The sequence below is a fragment of the Calonectris borealis genome, chromosome 1, assembly GCF_964195595.1.
Source record: "Calonectris borealis chromosome 1, bCalBor7.hap1.2, whole genome shotgun sequence".
Classification (NCBI taxonomy): domain Eukaryota; kingdom Metazoa; phylum Chordata; class Aves; order Procellariiformes; family Procellariidae; genus Calonectris; species Calonectris borealis.
The window spans coordinates 135,002,429-135,025,880 of NC_134312.1; the positions used below are offsets into that span (position 1 = coordinate 135,002,429).

Below are 23,452 nucleotides of genomic sequence, written 5' to 3' on the forward strand. Positions count from 1 at the left end.
TTGATGGATGCTCAGTCTCAGACACCTTTTAAAGAGGCTCTCTGCAGTATCTCAAATCACAAGATGCTTTTGAAATTCAGATTTTATTTAATTTGATCCAGTTGTGCTGCCTCTCAGCAAAGCAGCAATTTTGTTAAAACCTTTTTCCTTTAAAAAACCTCTTTGAAGAATATTTTAAATGCATGTCATGATACTGGGAGTCCCTGTACTCACATTTAGCTCCGTTGTCTCCCACTGAATTCCTAGTTATATATCCCATTTATACCAGTAACTAAGTAGAAATTTTAAAGCTTTCCTCCCATGCCAGCAAATGAAAGCATGTGAATGGAGTTTTCACCTTCTTTCTCAGTTTCCTCATCTGCAGATGAGGAAAGACAGACAAGTGGCAGAGAGACAATACTACTAGCCGGCTGTTCAGGGAACCGAACACGCCAGACACAGCAGTGAACTAGCAGTAAAGTGCTAACACTATTGACTTGCATGGCCTGTGGTGCAATCTCACAATTGGTACAAACTAATCTGAAACCAGAGCCTGAATGGAGCCATCCCTGCCCTCGCCCTTGGCGATGTGCTCCCCATCGTGCCAGGTTTAAGACCAGCAAGACATGCAGTGAGTATGCCCAGCTTGATCATCTGGCTGAATAACAACTCTGCTAAAAAAAAATAAAATCAATTAGACTATGGGGACCTGATTCAGCTCCCCATTGACCACATGAGTGTTAGCGCTGACACAGGGGCAGGGGTGGCTAGCAAGAGGGGAGATCAGGTCTACTCCTTTTAGCATTATTATGGTCTTAGATTGGCTTAAGCTGTTCATAAAAACATACTGTGAAACTTATTGCAAAATGGCATGAACAGCATGATGAACTTTGAACTGGCCCACAGGGAATATAAGACAGACTGCTAATTGCAGAACATGTTCAAGTACAGTTCTGACCTGACAGGGCAGTGCCGCTATCTTTCTTTTCTCCCACTTCTGAACACGTGGCTGTGCTGCTTTAGCTGCAGACACCACTGGGAGTAACTAGTATAAACAGCAGCAAAGTTTATTTGCTGGATACTCCTAAGATAGTTGGGTACCCACCAGTTTTAGACCTGACTGCAGAAATGTAAACAGGCACCAACCTGGTCTCAGCAGATCTTCTGTCTGCCTCTTCCTTCTTCCCTTACATGATGTCCCTATCACACTGAGAATCCATAGTTAATCTGGCCCCAGCCTCTGCCTCCCAAAGTGAAAAGCTGTATGGCCATCTGACATAACACCTATCCATTACTACATACTCTGTGCAGTGGTCCTCAGTGTTCAAAACACTTGGAAAGAAGAGAGGATATAAAATTCAAGATCTCTAGAGCTTCTGAAGACTGCACCTGAGGGTGATCTGCCATAATGACCGAGTAGATCAGACAGAACAAACAGAAGTTTTCATTAGCACAGAAACTGATCAGTGAGCTAAAACAGCTTGCACAGTTCCTGTCTCAGTGGATTCACCTCTGAGATATCCAGAACCTTGAAGATAATGCCATTATTAATTGCTTTAAAAGAGTAAGAGTGAAGAACAAAGAAAGAAACCATATGGTGACCTCAAAGACGTCTCTGAAAAAGGTGGCCTGGCAGCTCAGGTGGGAAGAGACATTCCCAAAGATTAGAAGGCAAGAGCAGAGATCACTTTCCTTCACTGAATACTTGTATAAAGGCTTTTTAGCTCTAGAGTGGAAGATGAAGAGGAAATGGATTATAATAAACATCTCCCTTTCACCTTCTTTGGCACGGAAGGCTTAGACTTCCCTGTGCTTCACGATGCTTCAGCACATCGTTGAGAGCAGCAGTTTGCCTCGACTCCTTTCCATATAACTGAAAACAGCAGCTTCTGGATTACAGTCTCCTTTGATTCCTGTGACCCAGACACAGGCTTAGACCTACCCCATTCCTGCTCCCCAAGCTCCTCCGAGATCACAAGGAGAGAGGCCAGGGCAACAAGCAATGAGGAACTCCACTGAGCCAAGTGCTGGAAGCTTCAGCATTCAGATGTCTCCTTCCATTTTATTGAAAATCCCCCTCTTGGCACTCATTTAAGCATTTATACTTTCAGGAAAATAGATTGTTTGTTGTACAAATTTGCATGTCTGTTACTTCTATCAAAAAGCCAAAGTATTTTCTGCAGAGCAAAATATTCTCTGCCATTTCTTTTAATATCCCTACAGGTCTGCAAACTCACATAGGGGCAATAATCTGTCCAGGCCAGTACGCTGCAGAACTATAGCAGACTATACAATGAAAGCACACCTGACATCCTGTTGGAAATGTATAGCATGCAAACCAGCACATATTGCAGCACTGTTTCATAAGATGACCTGTTAAAACCACTTACATATACCCCTGCTCCACAGTAATTCCACCAGTTCCACTACTTTGTGCAAAATTAATAAAAGTGTACCAAGCCAGTTACATAAATGTCGATATCTATGTCTCAAATAATTTACCTGCCATTCTAAATGGAATTATTAAAAAAATGCATAGAAAATGCTAAGCAAATGCCGCAGAGCACAGACATAGCCCAGCAAGCCTAAGTGTTGAGGAAATGCTGCCATGTCCATGGCAAGCAACAAAAAGGTGTTCAGCAGGGTTGGATTTATTAGTCTGGGCTTAGTGCAGTGTTAATGTTATTTCGGGAGGGGAAGGGAGGGGCTTGTTATATGAGAACAAGCTTGGTTTGTAGTTTCCAACATACTCTACATCAAAGGTAAAACACTGTATATTCCTGAGTACTGAAGGAATGAACAAAGCTGCCATAGGATTGCTTCTCATTTGCAGCATGAAGTTCAATACAATCTACAGTGGTTAGCTGAAAGCGTGACAAATGGTGCTAGTTATCCAAAACATGCAGATCATGAGCTCCCACTACAGCATCCCAACAGTGGGAACAATTCCACCTCCAAGGTGCAAGAGGAGTTTGTCTACAATGCTGGATATAATCCGAGTGAGTCATGCCTTCCCCTAAGTACTGACGTTCCTACAAACATACTTTATTCGTTGCAAAGCGAAAGCCATCATTTGCACATGGCTATGCAGCATACATATGTTGCATACCAGGATAAAACACAGGCAAGCCTATTTAGAAGTGAACCGCCAGAGACATGCTGTCATTAGACAAGCCCCAAACTGCATGTCACAGAGAACAAGAAAGTCCAAGACGCTGTTACACTGCTACAGGTCAAGATTTTCTGTGACAGCGGGGTATTGGTTAGGTGTGATTTATATTGGGGAGATAATAATTGCTGGGTAAATACAAAGAAATATTGGATGAGCAGTGGGGAAAATAAACATGGTCACATTTCAAGAAATTCTGAATGGATGTTTGGATCAATTAAACTGAGGCGTGCTTTTCTTATCTGCATGTTTTATGAAAGTGATGCTTTATTCCAAACAGGCTACTGAGACTATGCAATGACAGCAAATATATTAGAGAATAATAAATGCTGAGGCTGCTACTTTACTTTTCCAATGGGCAATTTTGAGTTTTTGTGCAAACACGATTCTTTAAACAATTTTCTGACTGAGATGGTCATTCATAGTAATACCTATATCTTCTTGCTGAGTTGCATTATGAACATCCATCAGCTCTGCATAATGTGCAAGAGACATAAGCATCAGCAAGCCAGCTAATTCTTTGCAGAGTAATAAATCAGCATACATGTCCTCAAGCTGAAAATTAATAAGTACATGTAATTCTTCCTAAGTATATCTGGCGATTTGAGGCACGATGCAGCACATACAATTGAGGATGCAGGAGACAGATTTTTTTTTTTTACTGAAATGAAAATGCAGTATTTCATGCTTAGGTTTGAAAGAAGTATAGCTTAATAAAATAAAGCTTATGATTCAAGTCACTCTTTTACTTCAAAACTAATTTATCGCACACTTCACACATACTGCAAGTGATGAACAATGGTCTTGGGTAATTATTTTCCTTACAAAGTGTGGGAATCAAAGGATATGTTTTAGATGTGTGGTCACAGATATGACCATGCTGATGAATTGCAAATAACCAACCTAAGAGGAGATGATGTGCCTTCTTTGCTAGCTGTACTGTTTTTAAATTGTCTTTTCCATGACAATCTCAATGGGAGAAAAGCACTTAATAATAGGATTTTTGGTGCGTAGATTTAAATTAAAAGAAAATGTGGCTGTGTGCAAGTATAATTGCTAAAAAGGAGATTAGAACTGTGCTGGTTACTTACCAACTATTTTGATATATAAGCGTGACAGGTTTTGTTCACCAAAGCTAGTACTAGTCCTGGCAGCCTATTAGAATCCAACTCGATTTGCAGATCCTAAACAGACTCTGCAAAAATCTGTGGAGGGTTAGGGAGCAAATCTTCTCTTCACTTATAGTTCAGCCAAGCCCTACATGACATCATTGAAGGGCAATTTTGTTTATCATTTTCCAAAACTAATTCACATTTTCCCCATCATATTCCAGGCAAGCTGTGGCAACAAATACTGCTGTTTACAGCAAAAGGCACAAACAGCATCCCACCCAAATGCTCATACAGGCTTGATCTTACATGATCCAAGGGGCCATGTAATCATCCTTCAGTGAGAGGTAAGAGAGGTCACTTAAAGCCAGGAAGCCTGACAGAGATTTCCTTTACGCAGTATCTGAGGTTTAAGTGATCAACACTCTGTAACAACACACAGACTCTGAAAGGTTCAGTCTTCACTCTCCAACATTTTAGGAAGGCCTCAGCACTTTGTAGGAGTAGACATACACTTGGCAGCAAATACCAAAACAACAGCGCTGTTGTAGTAAGCGCTGGCAAAGGCAAGGTGGTAACACAGCTCGTATGATCAAGGCTCCGTGTCTGTGTTAACACACTCACTCGTGCACTCCTATGTAGCAGATTATTTTACAGCTTCCAATTAATTTAACAAGATTCCCATTTTGAATACGTAAGCCATGCATAGCTTTAATTCCAATTTGTGCAGGTTTAAGGGGAAGATTAATATATAGTTATTTAACCTCTTCACCAAAAGATTTCTATTTTTCAACACTCTGGCCAAAAAGCAACGGTTCATTAGGAAAGGCTTCCTGTTTGAGGAGCTGGCTGCCTACCTCAGCCTTCTTCCCAGATCCGATGCTACAACCTTCAGCTGCTATTACCAGCCTCTGACTCTCCAGCCTCTCCTAGACATAAACATTTTCCGTAACTGGATTCCTTGTTTGAAAAACTGGAGTCCAGACCATAGACAGCTCAGCCCATGAAGAGTGTCCTCACAGAGGGAAATTAAAAAACGCCGGCTCTTACTTGGCTGCGTGTTCCCCTCTCTCGCCTGCCACTATCTCTAGCTGAGCACAGCGGGCTCCACTAGAGAGCTAATTTCCTCCCCTTCTGGGACTCAAGGCATATGAGCCTTAGTGGTACAGGATTCATCTCTCTGAGTTTAACACTGAAGCAAGAATTCATCTTAAGACTGTAAGTCACATGGTAAGAAACCCGATGCAATTCGCAGCCAAAAAGTTCCTTCTCAGGGGGGGTTCAGGAGAATCTAACCTGATTCCTAACTGCCTCTATTTCCATTGTTCTGCTGGAAAGTAGTATTAGCTGCCAGAAAGATCTACCCTGGTTAAGGCTGTTACCCGTGGCAAGTACTGTTCACTTAAGCTGAATAGAAAGCAGTTAAATTAAGTGGTCTTTTGGTTAGTGATAGCTGAAACAAGAGAACAGAAAGGCTGGGTAGGCATGGGGCAGCTGTATGTTTGATTTGTATGTGACTGCTTAAACGAAGCTGTGTCACTTGCCACAGTGGTCAGACAATACCACTGACCCTATTAGATAACAAAAGAATTTAAAACTCTTGTAAGACTGACTGATACTATGTGACTGAGGATTCAATAATGCAGTTCAGTGTCTTCCATGCCCTAATTGCAATTAACAAATAGTTCGAACATGCATTTCTTCTAGAAAATTAAGCAACATCCTGTTATCTTCAGCACCATTCCTGAAAAATAGTAACTATTTAGCTGTGGCCTCTGTAACCATTTTTACTCACAGCTTTTCTAGTTGTAAACTGGGATTAGTATCTAAGTTTTTAATATATTTTAGGACTTATTAGATAAGACATACTAAATACAGGCCATTCTTTGCTGCTAAATGTAAGTTTGTTTCAAATGCAGACAGGGTGCCTGGCAGCTGCTGGATCTCCAAGAAATTTCTATTTTACCACCAAAGCCCGAAACCTCCGTATACCGCAGACCGCAGATCAGAGAAACACGCTGCTGTGGTGAGAGCCTCCGCAGCCCCCTGCGCCTGGGGCTGAGCACAGCCCTGCACTGCGCGGCTTGCCCCACAGCCCATGGCTGGCTGCCCAGCACCGCACCAGCTCTGCATGGCCGGCTGCAGCACCCCACACCCCCGCTTCCCCGGCCCCTCTGGGTTCCCTCAAGTCTCCTGGATGTATCGGCCTCTGCTTGTCTCCACGAGGCTAATCTCTACTTTTAATTTGTGCCGGGATCATATTTTAACTGATGTGGGCTGTTCTTTCCTCCTTTAATGGCTAAATTATTGTCATTTCTAACTGGTGGCAAGGGATATCTTGCATTTTGTATTTTGGACGCTTCCACAGAAAAAGTAATTTGTTCTCATTTCCCCCTTGTTGACTGCACTGTCCCTCCTTTCTGAATGTACCCCGGGTTCTGTTCAGGAAAACTAATGAATGACTTAAGTAATATTAAAACTAGTCCTGTTTCCCAATTTCTACTTCCAACGGGCAATGAGTGATGCCCTGTTTGCCAAATCTGCCTTAGAGCAGCAGTAACAAGTAGGATAGTTTAAGAGGAGGGCCAGAAGAATGTTCCACTTCATCCACTCCTGAGTGTTTTGGGGATTTTATTTAACACCTCTAGAATTTTTAATTTTTATCCCTCTGCAAGGAAGACGAGTGTAAATGACACTGCTGGATAGCATTTTGGTACTCTGATCTTCCCCGGGATTACTGACGAGAGCGCTTCCCTGTTTGGCTCGTGGCGGCACCACGTCCGTGGCGCCACGGTCCGTGTTATTACCGGGGGGAGCGCCGGTGCTCTCCGCGGCGAACGTGCCTGCCCCCGCGGGTACCGTCCGGCCAGGAGGGACCGTCCGAGCAGAGGAAGTAACCCCGCTGCGGTGTGCGTGGCTCCGCACAGCTTGTGGAGCGGCCTCTCAGCGGCACTGACGCCCTCCTCCTAAACTGGGATTTCGGGGCAACGGCAAAATTTTGGTGAGCAGATCGCATCAAACCCGTAAGTCTAAAGCGCACTCCACGCCTACGCCTCTGCGGTACGAGCTGAGCTCCCGCCGGGTGCCGTGAGGCAGCTTCTGGAACGGGCGGGCGGGTTGCTCCGCAGCGTCCTTCAACTAGGGTGAAGCAGCGCGAAGCCCGTTTGCTAGCTCCTGCTCCGCTTCCCTCGGTGGAGCCGCTTTACCTACAGCCCCACCTCGCGGTAACAGCGCGCCCAGGCCGACCTGCCTTCCCCCTGCCCGCCAACGCCGCGCGTCTGCGGCCGCGCGTCTGAGACGCCCTGCGTCTCCTCCTCGCCCCCTCCGCCCCGCCCCACCCCACCCCGCAATCGCGGGGCCGCCGCTCGGACGCGCCCGGGTGTAGCGTCAGCCACCTCGGGGCCGAGTCCGGGCGCTCTCGGGGAAGGGAAGGCCCTGCGGCACCGGCAGCCCCCGCCCTTGCGCCCCTCAGCTCCCCGCCCGCCAGCGCTTCCTGGGCGGCTCCTACGCGCTCCCGGCCGTTAGGGTGGCCCCGCCCCACCCCGCGTGGGCTCAGCGCGCGCCAGCGCCTGATTGGAGCGCCCCGGCCGCGCGCGCGCGCCGTCGCGGCCCTTCCGCCCACTCCATTGGCTGCCGCTGCGGGCGGTAGTGCCGCGGGCCCGCTGGCAGCGCATGCGCGGTGGTGCGAGGCGCGGGTTGGAAGTCGGCACGCCCGCGCGCGGCGGGGCGGCGGCGGCAGCGGCAGCGCCGTTGGGGCCCTCGGGGCCTTCTCACCGGCGGCCCTCCCGCCCTCCGCCTCTCCCCCCTCGGCGCCGTTAGCGGTTGCTTTCTGCCCCGCGTTTCGCCCGCGCACACCCAAAATGGCGAGCAAGGAAGGTAGGAACCCCCCTCCTCCCTCTCCCCGGCTGGGCGGTGGGGTGAGGACGCGGGTGTGTGTGCCCGAGGTGGGGCGCTGGTGGCGTGGCGGGGCTGAGGCGCTCCGGGCTTCCTCTCCAAGGAGCTTCCGACGGGGTGGTAGCGGGGGTGGGGCGGTGGCAGTTGTCCTCCCGCCGGCCGCCCCTGAGGGCGCTTTGGGACCCCCCTCTCCTACCCCGCCCCCTCCCTGGTATAGTCCCGGCCCGTGGTGGCGCCCCCCTTCCCCCCTACCCCTCCGCGCCCCGGTACAGCGGCGGCAGGCGCCGAGCCCCTCGTTCATCTCTCTCCCTTCCCGCAGTGCTGGAGGACACGGTGGAGGAGCGCGTCATCAGCGAGGAGTACAAGATCTGGAAGAAAAACACCCCCTTCTTGTACGACCTGGTGATGACACATGCTCTGGAGTGGCCCAGCCTCACTGTGCAGTGGTTGCCTGATGTGACCAGGTGAGAGAAGGGAAGAGAGGCCTGGAAGGTGCCAGGGATGCCCAGAGCTCAGCTGCTGATTTGCTTAGTTTGCAAAGCGGGAGCTGAGGCTGTGTGCAATTGCTTGTTTCACTGTTCTTTCTGTCTCTGTTAACCGTTTCTGCTAAGTAATTTGAGGATAAAAGCCATACAAGAGGAGAATAATTTGTGTTAGACTCCTCTTTGTGAGCTTGTAACACTTTATTTTGCTTACAACTTTAAAAACCCTTTAGGTATGCAGAAGCTTTGAGGAAAAAAGTCACAAGTTGATACTTTACAGAACTCTAGCTTAGCTTAGCAGAAGATGTCGTGAGTGTGAGGAGGGAAATATTTCTCAATTTATTGATATGTTAGAGACCTAACACTCTTCTATAGTTAATTCTGATCAGAGAAGTCTATGTACTAAATTAGCTTTTTCTGTTTTTCCTCGTGCACTACAGATTACTATTCTGTAGGAGCTATAGTATCTGCCTCTGATTTTTTTTGCTTGTTTGTTTTGTTTGAAATCTGGACTTATTTAAGAGGATATTGTTCTAAGACTGATGCTTCATGTCCTGGTTCTGTCCCTGGCTCACTGTTGACTTCACATATTTTAATTTTCCCATTCTGCCACCTCTCCCTGAAAATTGCGGGCTCACTGGTTAATTTCTTAAAGAATTTTGAAGGTGGGGATAGATTCTGTTTATGTGCCAGCTACTATAGAACTTAAATTGTCGCAGCAACCACTCAGGGCTCCATTGAGGTAGTGGACAAGGACTGGGTCCCTCATGTTCTTGTAAACTGGATACAGCTAGGTTTTAAAATATCTTATGTGTAAAGTTCATGCAGTAATCAGAGGATGGTCTCATTCCTCTTTAAAATTCCACCTTACATATGTGATGTTATACGTGGTGGTTAGATGATCACTTAATTTTGTATACCAGAATGTTTGGGGAAGATGTTGAGAGATGTGAGCTAACTAGTCATGGTATGGAGAAAATGAAGTGGGGATGTGAGGGTGTGGAGCCCTTATGAGGAACACTTCTGCTTACCTCGTATTTTGCAGATTGACTTAATATTCAGTTTAAAACCTGGTATTTCCAATTATCCAGTGTCAAAATATGTAAGCCATTTAAGGCAAGGACTGTCTCTTTGTATGGCACCTGACATGATGGGACACCTGTTCCTGATGCAAGTAAGTGCGTGTGCATTGTGTGTTTTTTGTTTTGTTTCGTATTTTTCTTTCCCCCTCAAAATGTATGATGATGCCTTGGAAGTGGTGTAGCAATACCTACGGTGGTTTATGATTGCCCAAATGATTCCTGTTTGCTTGGATTCAGGCAGCATAATTAGTTTGTTGCTTTCAAGAATGCAGAAGTTGCTTTGTTTTGATTGTTCAGTTTTCCTTTCAGAAATAAATGGCACTGTCCCTTCAGCCTTTCACTTACTACTAAACATTGCATTTAACCACCAGAAGAGAAATTCGATTCTAGTTAGCTAGGATTTGTGCAGTGTTTAAAAATGAGCCTCTGAAATAAAATAATTACTGGTAAAAGCTTCTAAGAGAAGTAGCTAAAATAGGTTGCCACTTGTCCTCAGTATTTATGTTTTATAGAAGGTAGTATTGATTGTTTTCTAAATCAATACTGTGCAACTGCCAGGGGAACTAAAGACAGAAGTAGGTATTAGTGTCACTTGTAACTAATTGTAATTGTCCCTTTCAAGCCATAGTGACAACGTTTACTGGCTTGTATTGTCACTCTAGCCTTCCTGGTTGTATCTTTGGCTTGTTTGTGTCAGAGGCTAGTTCACTTTATTGCACAAGTCTCTTGCGACAAAAAAAGGATCTCTTACATGAGTCTCTCTTTTCTAGCTTCCCGAAGAAGTTTGGATCTTGAGCGTTATTGATGCGTCAGATTTCTGGAACTGAGCACATAATTTTACTCCATGCATTTATTATTCTAAACAGGCCAGAAGGAAAGGATTATGCTCTACACTGGCTGGTTTTGGGAACGCACACGTCCGATGAACAGAACCACCTGGTTGTTGCAAGAGTCCAGATTCCCAATGATGATCAGTTTGATACTTCGCAGTATGACAGTGAGAAAGGAGGTGGGCATGCATGCATTCTTAGATTATGTTTTAGCAGTAGCGTTACTAAGTGTTCTGTCTAACGGTATTCTAACTTACTGTTAAATACTAGAGCTGACATATACTTATCAGTTCACACTAATTCTAGATCATTAATTGTGACTAAAAAGAGGAAACTTTTTATTTCAGAAGAACTTGAGTAACATTACAATAGCATTTCTACCAGCTCTGTCAGTTGTGTGAAAACTAATACACATCTACCTCAAATAGAGACTAAAGCTCTGAAAGAGTTTGTATCATAGAGGATTCAAAATATCTAAAGTGTTAATGCTGTTGTGTCACATGGTGCTAGTCTTTCATAGGCTTTATTGTATTATGGTAAGATGCTTACTACTGTTTCTTCGAGTGGGGGAGATGGTAGGAAATGCTGTTTCACCCATTTAAAACAGTTGATGTGATAAATGGACCTTTTTCTGACAAATGCAGAGTTTGGTGGCTTTGGATCTGTGACTGGCAAAATTGAAACAGAGATTAAAATTAACCATGAAGGTGAAGTAAACCGTGCTCGTTACATGCCGCAGAATCCCTGCATCATTGCTACAAAAACACCATCTGCTGATGTGTTGGTGTTTGACTACACTAAACATCCTTCAAAACCAGGTGGGTCAGACTCCTTGAAGTTAAGCAAAATGCCTCTTGTCATTGAGGGGTAAACTTGTGTTTAACTTGGGAGGAGGGGTGATGGACTCTGGAATCCGAATAAGAAGGCCCATATCTTCAGTGACTTCAACTGCCTGGTTATGCTCAATATCATAAGAGAATCTTGATAGAAGCAGCGCTCTCCTAAGAGGCTGACGTATAAAATATGATTATTGCAATGGAAACAAAGTTCTTAAATGATAATGATGCTCTTATGGATTGATGTGCAAGGTGGAGCTAAATGGAAGGAACTTCCTCTCTTTCAGACCCAAGTGGAGAGTGTAATCCTGACCTTAGATTAAGAGGGCACCAGAAGGAAGGCTATGGCTTATCATGGAACTCAAATTTGAGTGGACATCTTCTCAGTGCATCAGATGATCATGTAAAACCCACATCTTTTCCCCTATTTAAAAAAAAAAAATCAACAAAACAACCCCTCCTAATTTATGCTGTAATAAATAATTAGAGAAAAACTGGGTTAGTGTAGCTGTATATTGTTACGTGGGGAAGCTCTCACATATTGTAATTATATTTCTAAAGGCTGTCAGTTGACTTTAGGCTGTAGTCAACAGCCAGTTCTTTGTAACATCCTTGATGAAGTAAGAACAGAATGTTTTTTTATAGTTGTCTGCTGAAAGAAATTGTTGTATAACAACCCTTTAAACTGGCTTGGATCTGAGACCGTAAATTAGTAAGATTCTCAAAGATCAATTGAACTAATACCTTATAAATTTCTTTGTGGGCTTTAAAAGTGTAGATTGCTTTTGTGATCTTATAAATAATTCTTGAATTATTTGGGCCTTGAATTTGCAGAAAACCGATGGATAGCTTAGCTCACTTCTCGCTTATGGCATATTAAGTGTTCCTTTTCAAAAACAAAGAACTCTTTCAGCAGTGTCATGTCTCTGTTTATATGTAGAATGTGATTATTTATTTATTTATTTGAAAGATAATACAGTCAGAGTCTGTGTAACAATAGAATATGACTCTTATTTCCAGACTGTGTGTTTATGGGATGTAAGTGCTGGACCAAAAGAAGGCAAAATTGTTGATGCGAAAGCAATCTTTACTGGGCACTCTGCAGTAGTAGAAGACGTGGCATGGCATCTGCTCCATGAATCTCTGTTTGGATCTGTGGCGGATGATCAGAAGCTTATGATGTAAGTTGAGGTTAAGCAGTTTCTGGGTAGTGCCTGCTGTGTGCTGTCAGTGGACCAGTCCAGAGCACTCGAATAAAAAAATCTGAATTCTGGTTTGATCTCATGTGGCTCTTTAGTGCAATCAACTATAGTAATGCTGCAGAATCACTGAAATCTGCATGTCATTTAATGTGTTCACATAATTTGAAAATAAGATGTAGTTAATATGTATGTCAGCTTCCTGGTGCAAACTGCTCATGTAAAACAGACACAAAATACTGAAAGGTTATGGAATAAAAACCACAGCTTCAGACTTAGGTTTAGTAATAATGTAGTCTCTTAAATTAATGTGTAGTGTAGTGAAAAAGAACCTCCTGTGAAAACTTACGTTTGTTCACTCTTGCTCTCTCCTCCCTGCCCCTCACCCTCCCCCAAACCCGTCATTGCAACAGTTGGGACACAAGATCTAATACCACGTCCAAGCCAAGTCATTCTGTAGATGCTCATACAGCTGAGGTCAACTGTCTGTCCTTCAATCCTTACAGCGAGTTCATTCTAGCAACTGGTTCTGCTGACAAGGTTTTTACTTGTGTATACTTCAAATTCGTAAGTATTCTAGGTGATAGTTTTATAGCCGTTATAGTAAAAACAATTTCTTGTTACTTCTCCCAGACGGTGGCTCTATGGGATCTTCGAAACTTAAAATTGAAACTCCATTCTTTTGAGTCTCATAAAGATGAAATTTTTCAGGTGGGTAAACTTTTCTCACAAGCTGTCTTAAAAACTAGAAGAGTACTGACTTGGACAAGAACATGTAGATTTTCATATGGTGACCAACCACAATAAATAAGTCTGTTAAACATTAAATGGTGAGTTTTGGTTCAACAAACACAGACAGTACCACTAGTTCCTTTCTGCCTTTCCCCTCTGGACTCTGAAGCAAGTAGTCAACAACTTACTGCTAAAAAGATACTAGGAGTTTGCAAGTACCTTCAGTACACGTAGAAGGTTTCTCTAAAATGTCCTGCTGTAGAAGGGACTTGGGTTCAAATCTAATATTGTGAAATCTGCCTATTTAGTAGGTGCAAGTAACAGTGAATTTTAGACAATTAAATTTCACGGTACGGTAAATCTGTAACAGTGAAATAATGTTGGCTGTTCAATTTGAGAAAACTTAAGACTTTAAAGCACTCTATTTGAGCCATAGGATATCCTTTGTGCTGGAAGAAACTGATTTATTTACTGAGTATAGTTGTTGAAAATTAGTGGCCAGGTGCTGATGATAGTTATTCAGGGTATGCTTTAGAAATCAGTAACTGCTCCAGTCAAGTTGTTTTCTTTCAATAGGTTCACTGGTCTCCTCACAATGAAACAATTCTTGCTTCAAGTGGTACTGATCGTCGGCTTAATGTATGGGATCTAAGGTGAAGTGCAATTCCTTTCTTCTAGTATATATGAACAGATGGTAAAAAAAAAAAAAAGGCTGCAGACCTACTTTGTTTGGTAGGCTTGATTTGTGCTGTTCTCTAGCCTTCCTTGCTTGCTTAACTTGGACCTGGCCTTTCGGGTATAGAGTAGAAGCAGCACAGTACTTCTAATGTTACTTCTCTGTGAGGATTTCTTGCTGATAGAATTGTTTTCTGTGGTCTTCAGTAATAAGTGATTTCTGTCTCCATGTGCTTCACAAGTTAGATTCTATTTCAGTAATGATAACGCCAAGCAGTTGATGAGGCTTACAGTTACTTGACAGTGAGAAAGACCAATAGCAAAAGCAAATACTGGAAACAAAGGCTAGGAACTGTTAAGATGATATAGGATGCAATTTTCATTATTACTAAAAGGTATAAACTACTTCCTTACAGTAAAATTGGAGAAGAGCAGTCTGCAGAGGATGCAGAAGATGGGCCTCCTGAGCTGCTGGTATGCTTTTGTTCAGGTTTCAGTCTGCTGACGTGCTATATGGCAATATGATGCCTTATGAATGTGCTACTAAAACTGCAGCAGTTCATAAATCTTTTCACCTTCCCGGTTTTCAACCCTACTTGCAGTAGGCTTCCTCTGTTCAATTCTGAAGGTAGTTGTTTTTTTTTTTTCAAAGCTGTCCTGGACATGACTTACACATCTTCGTTGTTGAACATATTTACAGTTCGGCCATGTGCTTGTCAGTACTCTTTTATAAGTAAATGTGTGTAAAGCCAAGGCCTCAAATTGTTTATCTTGCATTAGACCAATTAGGTCCCATATAGCTAACCTTACTGATGTAGAAAGTACAAAGGCTTATGTTTTGTTTTCCTTCATTAGGAAACAAACAGTTAAAAATGCTTATAGTTTGGTTTCCCCATTTCCTGTGTAAGTAAGTGTATAAGTGCTCATATAATTAGGTGAGGTAATGGGTATAAAATATGGCTGGATTTCACAGCCCAACCGTGTGAAGCAGCACCATTTTGAGGATGTCAGTCAGTTGTTGCTATAATAATATGAACTGTCATCCTAAATGCTGTCTCAGCATTTGCATCTGTGTCCATAAGCAATGAATGGAATGCGCTGTTTCACACACGTCTTCTTTACGTCTGTATTGTGAGTCTCTAGTAGCAAGTTTTTCTTCGTTGTGTAGTCATCAGCATGACAAATTTAACTTCTGAATCTTGGGTTTTAACAGATTCCTCTCTAGAGACAAAATAGCTTACTGAAGCTTGTGGTTTTTTTAACAGTTTATTCATGGAGGACACACTGCCAAAATTTCAGACTTCAGTTGGAATCCTAATGAGCCTTGGGTAATCTGTTCTGTATCGGAGGACAACATAATGCAGATATGGCAAATGGTGAGTGTCACAACAGCTCTTGAGTTGCTCTGAAGCTTGTTGCATGAATGAAACTGAAATGGCTTGTTCTTCTTAGGGCAGCTTGTGCCTTCAGTGACTGAAAGTAGTCTAACCCTTGTACTACTGTTTGATTGGAGAGTAAGACTTTCAAAAGAAAACAAAGACTAAACCAACCTGAATAAATGCAACTGCTAGCTAATTCTTGACTCCGAGTCTTAGGTACTAGTTAATATGAAGAGTAAACATGGCAGTTGTGAACTTACATCTAGTACTAGCCAAGACTTTTCCCCCCTCCGCTTGTTGACTGTGAATCAAGATGCCTTTTAACTCTCCAGTTAGTTCATATTATTTTACGTTACAGGAATTTGATCAGTTATCTTATAAATGTGGAATAAAGTCGCTTGGGACTAATTTAAGTTAAAAAAAATGTAACAGACTTAAATGTGTGTCACAGGTCAGGCTTTCGGTTTTTTATACCTGTTCTTTAACTTGGTTTGTGTGTTCAGACTGAGGTTAAAATAAGTCCAAATAAGATGTTCATGGTAAGGCTAATGGTTAAATGGCTGATGCTTGTGCTGTTGAAATAATGCGAGAAGACAACTGCTGAAGTTTAGCCACTGTGTACACATTCGTAAATTTGGCTGCCCTTTAAGAAAAGGAAGGGAGAAGATTCCTTTAAGGAGGGGATGATGTCTGTACCTTCTTGATATTACCATGTTTTCTCTATATAAAGTGTAGAAGATTGTTTAAAAACAATTGTGTCTACCATTTGTAATGTAATATTTTGTGTCTTCAGGCAGAAAACATTTACAATGATGAAGAACCAGATATAGCAGCAGCCGAACTGGAGGGTCAAGGAACATAACTTTTCTTCCTTAAGGAAATACTGGGTGTGACATAGTAATATAATTTGACTACTGTATACATTTAAAAAAAAAAAGCCCCTAAAAAAACCCCAAAACCCCCCAAAAATCAAAACCAAGCACTGGGCATACATCAAAACGAGAATATTCTTAATTGGGCACGAAAAGCTTGTATAGTAAGTTGTCATGGGATACTTTTGGTTATTTGGGCACTTTGAGCTATTGTATACTGTACAGCAATTAGCTTTTAGGAAAGTGAGATTGACTTAATACCTATGTCTATATTTTTAAACAAACTTAGTGGGCTCCTGTAAATAAAACAGTCAAATCCTCACTTCCCACACAGAAAGTGCACAAAAAAAAAAAGTTTTTATTAATATGTAAAAAGAGCTTTTCACTTTTACACAGCACTTTTGGATTGGCTTTGCATAAATAAAATTTATTAAATAAAATGTTTGGTGTGTTTAATGTCCATTGACATAAGTTGCCTGAATGTAATTTAATTTTTGCATGGTAATAAAGATATGTAGTTCTTAGTTTATAACTTACCCTGCAATTAAAGGTCTGGGGAGATGAGAGTTGTCTTGATGCGAAAAAAACTTTTGGAATAGGTAACTTCGATCCTGGTGCTGGGCAATGCTTGCACACCACATCAGCTGGGGGGGGCGCGAGGTGGGGAGGGGACACAGCCAGGACCGCTGACCCAAATTGGCCAAAGGGGAATATTCCTTACCATGTGTCATGCTCGGCAATAAAAAATGAGGTAGAGGAAGAAGAAGGGGGCCTTCCATGGTGGCCATTGCTTGGAGGCTGGCAGGGCATCGGCCTGCTTCTGGGTGGCGGCAAGTGATTTCACTTCCCCCCCTTCCTTTTCTCACCGACCTATTAATCTGTCTTTCACCTCTACCCATGAGATTCTCTTCCTGTTCTCTCCCGTCTTGCTGCGGGGGGGTGTGAGCGAGCAGCTGTGTGGGTGTTTAGCTGCTGGCCACGGTCAACCCACCACTCTTCCATTCATGAATGGAAAGCTGCTATTTGAGGTAAATATTTCCATTTTTTAGGGATGAGAGTTGAATGAAAAGAATTTTGATTTAGCTCCTTTTGTGTTCTGTGTGGGAATTTGGTAGGCTAGACGCTCCCTAGGTATAGTAGACCTGTGTAATGTTACATCCCATTCTTAAAAGCGTTGATACCTGGGAGCGGGCTGGGAACAAACAAAAGACGGTTTTGACAAGGGAGCTAATTCACTTTCATGAGACTAGCACCATGTGCTAGCACTGTAGTATTGATTAACGCTCAGCCAAAGCTAGCCCTTTCCAGGTCAGAGGCGGCAGTTGTTAGCTGGAACTTGACTCTCGATGTCTGTGGTTCAGCATTTTGTTCTCAGGAGGGTGCTCACCTGTCTGCCACTGAGAGGACCAACTTCCAGCATGCCCCCTCTGGTCATTGTCTGCAGCAGGGTATCCCTGTGCTGGTGCCCTGAGGGAACGGCAATGAAGCTGTGGAGCGGAGGTATTGCTAACTTTACTGTTTACTGTTTGGCTAACGGTCACTTGGCTAAAAGAGTCAACATCCATTGACGAAGTCTTGGTATGTGTAAGCAGGCCAGCAGTTTTCTCTTCCTTGCCTCACAGGAAGGGTTCCACAATGATATCTAAGGGGAACTCTAGATGCTCTGGATGCTAATTTAATTTGCAAGTGACAGCAAATGATAAGCATTCAACATACTGAACTTGGGGACGGCTTTTGGTCGGGTCCTACTTCCTTTTGACATTCATTTTGACTTACACAGCTCTTGAAAAGTAGGAAATGAAGAGGTCAATGGCCTGACTGATTGTTACTGGAAAAACAGGAGCGTTTCCCAGAGAGCATGGTGGTGGCTCTTCCTGGCACAGATACGGCTGTGGGCTATGACCCCTCCTGCTGCGGGCGCTCTTCAGCGCTCACTTCAAGAAGACCTACTGGCTGATTTGCACTGGCCTGTCCAGCGTAGCTCATTCCTATAATTAGTGATTTCAGCTTTGTGTGTCCATTATGGTTGGGTTGTTAATACTTCAGTCTTCTTACGGCCTCACGAACCAGATGGAGTGGGAAGGAGGAGCGAACTACTAATTGCAGCGCTATTCTCATTGCTCTTCTTATGCTGCTTATTTTTAGTCCCTTGCCTGCAGGACCCCCCTGCGTTGTAGGCACTGGGTCATCGTGCACAGACATGTCTCCTTCCACACCTTTTTCCAGCGATGCAGGTAGGTGCAAAAGCTCTTGACTATTCCCGTGGAAGGCTGAGGTGCTGTCAGAGTTTAGCAGGTAGGCAGCAGCTGGAGAGGATGTGCTGAAGAGCATGAAAGGTCAAAGCTGCTGAAGGACAGCTAGGCCACTACCCAATTAAGCGTGCTTCCGTCTAGCTGGTCTTCGTGGGTGTACAAACACTAAAGTGCCACGCCCAGGAAGTGGAGGTGAATGCCTTCGCTACGCGTGGTTTTGGTTTGGCTAAGGGATACACAGGGCGGGGCTCTGCTGCTGAAGGGAGCGATCCGGCCTGAGACAGGCAATGGAGATGCCGTGCTAGCAGTTTCTGGCCCCGGCTGTCCAACTTGCCAGCCGGCTCCAGAAACAGCTCAGGCCCCCTCAGGAAGCTGGAAGCTGGTGACATGGTGAAGTGTTAGAGGCCCTGGTGATAGACTGGCCCTATAACTTTTCCTTCAGCTTCTCTGAATTCATTTCTGTTGGAAACAGGGTCTCCTGCCGAAGCACCACCGTGTCTGGCAAGACCCAGACAGATTGCCACTCCTTCACTCGTAAAAGCCTAAAGCCATTCTGGTTTTTTAATTACCTTGTTTTGCATCCCTGTTAATTGGATGAAATTAAATTATTGCAAAAACATACCTATCTGATTAGCGGCATATTGTCAAGAGAAATTTTGGTGCTGATACAATGCTATTGTACAGACACCCCTACCTTTTAAAAAAAAAAAAAGTGGTTGTCAGTGTTCCTGATTTGCTTTACCGAAATACCAAGAGCTCCAAGCTGGAGCTGTACGAGTCGCTCACTGGTGGATACCTTCAACGTCCCACGAAACCCTGCCGCTTCCCTGTAGCGCACCGAAGAGGCAGCTCGCTGGGGCGTAGGGGTACCACTCTCGTACAGCTGAAAGGCAGCAGCGTGGGGTAATTTATTATGGAACAAAAGGAGAGCATAATTTCATTACCTTTAATATACTTGTAGTTCAAAGTATGTACAGTATATTTGGAGTAAATACAACCTCTGTACTGGTTTCTTTTCCTCGAGTCTGAACTGTCTTTCACAATGTATGTGTACACACATACCTTCCTTCAATAGTGGCAACCTTGCACAAGCTTTATTTAGGTAGCTATAGGACAGCTTGGTCCCACAGCCAGGTCACAGGGCCAGTAATTAATTGAAGAATTAGCCTACATCTTGTTGACTTAAACCTTTTCATTACTGAGTGAGAATGGGCTGCTGCTGGGATCATTATGGTTTTTAATTTGCAAGTCCTATACTTTTTTTTTATTGCCTGAGTAGAATGTTTGTGAAACATGGGAACATCATCATTTTTAAGCCTCTTTGTCTATCGGAGTGCTTTAATATTTTGATTTGAAAAACTGGTACCTCCATAGTAAGTAGATACTGCTTATGTACTGCAGTTAGTAGTAAAAATAATGGAATTTGAAGTTTAAAAAAAAAAATTCATAAAGTAGTCAACCTGAACAATGGCAACAGCAAGGTTTTTATTTCTTTATTGCATTAAACAACAGCTATTTAGGTGTACTTACACAGTACTTACGGCGCATACTTAAAGCAGCACGCTTTCCATCCATTGGCCTTTCTTTTCAAGGGAACTGCATATAGAGTTGAGACCTACCTTTTTTCTATTAGTTATTTCCAGAAGTGCAGGCATAACAAAAACTACAGAAGGCAATTTAAAGTGAAAAATTGCCAGTTTAGGGTGACTTCCTTATTTGCTCTCAACACCTACGCATTTTATGGAGTTTTTCAGCATAAAGGGTATCTTCTCTCTAAAGCGTTTTCAGCCTGCACCAAGGAAATTGTCATGGTTTAACCCCAGCCAGCAACTAAACGCCACCCAGCCGCTTGCTCACCTCCCACCCTCCGGTGGGATGGGGGAGAGAATCAGGAGAGTAAAAGTGAGAAAACTTGTGGGTTGAGATAAGAACAGTTTAATAATTGAAATAAAATAAAGTAAAATAGTAGTAGTAGTAATAATGATAAAGGAATATACAAAGCAAGTGATGCACAATGCAATTGCTCACCACCTGCCGACCGATGCCCAGCCAGTTCCCGAGCAGTGGTCACTGCCTGCCGCCAACTCCCCCAGCTTAAATACTGAGCATGACATCACATGGTATGGAATACCCCTTTGGCCAGTTTGGGTCAGCTGTCCAGGCTGTGCCCCCTCCCAGCTTCTTGTGCACCTGGCAGAGCTTGGGAAGCTGAAAAGTCCTTGACTAGGGTAAGCACCGCTTAGCAACAACTAAAACATCAGTGTGTTATCAACATTCTTCTCATCCTAAATCCAAAACACAGCACTATGCCAGCTACTAGGAAGAAAATTAACTCTATCCTAGCCAAGATCAGGATAGAAATCTAAATTCTTTCACCTACATTGAAAACATGCTATTTTATTTCAACAGACCTGTGTTTCCAGAAGTTGAATCATAAAATCTTCAGCCGTGCTATCTTGTCAGACCACTTGAGCACTTCAGAAGAGAGGTCGGTAGCTGGAGAGTCGTGGCGGTTCATTATTAATAAGACCAACACACATTACTGGTGCACATGACAAATTTTTGTTCCTATTGTTTTCTTCCCTAAGAACCTGGTGGTTTGCATCACCAGCTCCTCTGAATGTAAACTTGAAAAACAGAAGTATCTCTGTGAGCAGTTGCAGGTGGTTAAGAGTAACTGATACTGAAATATTTTAGAAGACTGATACCTATACAACAGCAAAACTGGGAAAGCGTGTAACATTCCTGTATTTTGCTTCAGTGGGACAAAAAGCAACTTCAGGGTTTTTCCTTTATTGTGTATGAAGAACTGCATTTGCTTTTATTGTAGCATGCAAGACCCTTAAGTGTCAACTGTTTGATACCAGGCAATTTTTGATACGTAGCCATGTGATTTATGTCCTTATCCATACTGTATTTTATTATTGTATAGTATCCATACTATACTTTTTATTATATATTATTATATAGTATATATTTTACATATGAAATTATATATTATATATAATATATGCTATATATATTACATATAATATTATTACATATAATATATATATTACATATAGTATAAATTATATTATTATATAGTATAGTATCCATACTATACTTTATTATTATGTCATGGCAGTCCAGTTAAGTTCCCACTGACTGGAAAAGGGGAAACATAACCCCCATTTTTAAAAAGGGAAAAAAGGAAGACCCAGGGAACTACAGGCCAGTCAGTCACCTCTGTGCCTGGGAAGATCATGGAACAGATCCTCCTGGAAGCTATGCTAAGGCACATGGAGGACAGGGAGGTGATTTGAGACAGCCAGAATGGCTTCACCAAGGGCAAATTGTTCCTGACAAATTTGGTGACCTTCTACAATGGGGTTACAGTGTTGGTGGATAAGGGAAGAGCAACTGACATCATCTACCTGGACTTGTGCAAAGCATTTGACACTGTCCTGTACATCATCCTTGGCTCTAAATTGGAGAGACATGGACTTGACAGATGGACCTCTCTGTGGGTAAGGAATTGGCTGGATGGTCACACTGAAAGAGTTGTGGTCAACAGCTCGATGTCCAAGTGGAGACCAGTGACAAGAGGCATTCCTCAGTATTGAGACTGTTGCTGTTTAACATCTTTGTTGGCGAAATGGACAGTGGGATCGAGTGCATCCTCAGCAAGTTTGCTGACAACACCAAGCTGAGTGGTGCGGTTGACACGCTGGAGGGACAGGATGCCATCCAGAGGGACCTGGACAGGCTAGAGAGGTGCAAGGTCCTGCACTTGGGCTGGGGCAATCCCAAGCACAAATACAGGCTGGGCAGAGAATGGATTGAGAGCAGCCCTAAGGAGGAGGACTTGGGGGCGTTGGTTGATGAGAAGCTCAACATGAGCCAACAATGTGCACTTGCAGCCCAGAAGGCCAACCGTATCCTGGGCTGCATCAAAAGCAGCGTGGCCAGCAGGTCGAGGGAGGTGACCCTCCCCCTTTACTCTGCTCTCCTGAGACCCCACCTGGAGTACTGCATCCAGCTCTGGGGCCTCCAACATAAGAAGAACCTGTTGGAGCGGGTCCAGAGGAAGGCCACGAAGATGATCAGAGGGATGGAATGCCTCTCCTATAAAGACAGGCTGAGAGAGTTAGGGTTGTTGAGCCTGGAGAAGGTTTTGGTGAGACCTTACAGACCCCCTTCAGGTACTGGAAGGCTGCTACAGGAAAGCTGAAGAGGGACTTTTTACAAGGGCCTGTAGTGATAGGACAAGGGGTAATGGCTTTAAACTGAAAGAGGGTAAATTCAGACTAGATACAAGGAAGAAATTCTTCACTATGAGGGTGGTGAGGCAGTGGAACAGGTTGCCCAGAGAGGTCGTGGATGCACCATCCCTGGAAGCGTTCGAGGCCAGGTTGGAGGGGGCTTTGAGCAACCTGGTCTAGCGGAAGGTGTCCCTGACCATGGCAGTAACATATCTTGGACTTGGCAGAACTGAGGTGGCTATTTTGCCTCTTAACGCCAGGACATAAATTCAGCAGAAGTGATTGTGAACTACATCGTATGGAATATCTATTACATGGCTGTAGTTAGAATAAGGTTAAAAATGAGAGACTTGAATTCATTTCCTCAGCTTGAGCAAATATCACAAGGTGTAACAGGGTATTTAAATTTTTAGATGCTGTAAGTGATTACTTTCTTGAAGCAGAGCTTTAGGAGCAGTATTCTTGGCATAGTCTTGAATTATGCACAAGGCCTGCTTTAAGACTCAACGGTCGCAGTCCATAAGGTAGGCACCCCCCAGATCCTTGACTGAGCAAGAAATCCAAAATAATATTCAACCTCAAACCCAGAAGATCACAAACAGTTTAAAGGGAAATTAAAAGAAAGTCTTTGCAGGCAGCACAATATTCTTAAATTACTTAAGTTCAGGCTAGATGGGTGCCAGTCAGCAAGATCAATAAAAGCTAGCATAGTTAAATG

At 43.4% G+C, this 23,452-nt stretch overlaps 1 protein-coding gene across 4 annotated transcripts; it reads left to right on the plus strand.

Annotated features, from left to right (window-relative positions):
• The first annotated feature begins 7,929 nt into the window (after positions 1–7,929).
• Positions 7,930–20,979, plus strand: RBBP7 (RB binding protein 7, chromatin remodeling factor). Of its 4 annotated transcripts, XM_075175579.1 has the most exons (13): positions 7,930–8,133; positions 8,471–8,615; positions 9,679–9,807; positions 10,486–10,724; positions 11,190–11,363; positions 11,669–11,784; positions 12,402–12,562; positions 12,994–13,120; positions 13,214–13,291; positions 13,889–13,965; positions 14,404–14,461; positions 15,253–15,363; positions 16,160–16,670. In XM_075175579.1, exons 4-13 carry the CDS (start codon positions 10,520–10,522, stop codon positions 16,226–16,228), a joined length of 1,176 nt encoding a protein of 391 aa, XP_075031680.1. In that variant the 5' UTR covers positions 7,930–8,133; positions 8,471–8,615; positions 9,679–9,807; positions 10,486–10,519; the 3' UTR covers positions 16,229–16,670. The 4 variants fall into 4 exon arrangements, with proteins under 4 accessions (XP_075031680.1, XP_075031654.1, XP_075031672.1 ...); XM_075175553.1 differs by lacking the exon at positions 9,679–9,807 and having other exon boundaries at positions 7,934–8,133; positions 10,582–10,724; positions 16,160–16,698; XM_075175561.1 differs by lacking the exons at positions 9,679–9,807; positions 16,160–16,670 and adding an exon at positions 20,900–20,979 and having other exon boundaries at positions 7,971–8,133; positions 10,582–10,724.
• Positions 20,980–23,452: the final 2,473 nt, after the last annotated feature.

Coding starts and splice junctions, on each gene's coding strand:
- RBBP7 (XM_075175553.1), top strand. Junction 8,616..10,581: donor TGGTTGCCTGATGTGACCAG/GTGAGAGAAGGG, acceptor TATTCTAAACAG/GCCAGAAGGAAAGGATTATG. Junction 11,364..11,668: donor TAAACATCCTTCAAAACCAG/GTGGGTCAGACT, acceptor CCTCTCTTTCAG/ACCCAAGTGGAGAGTGTAAT.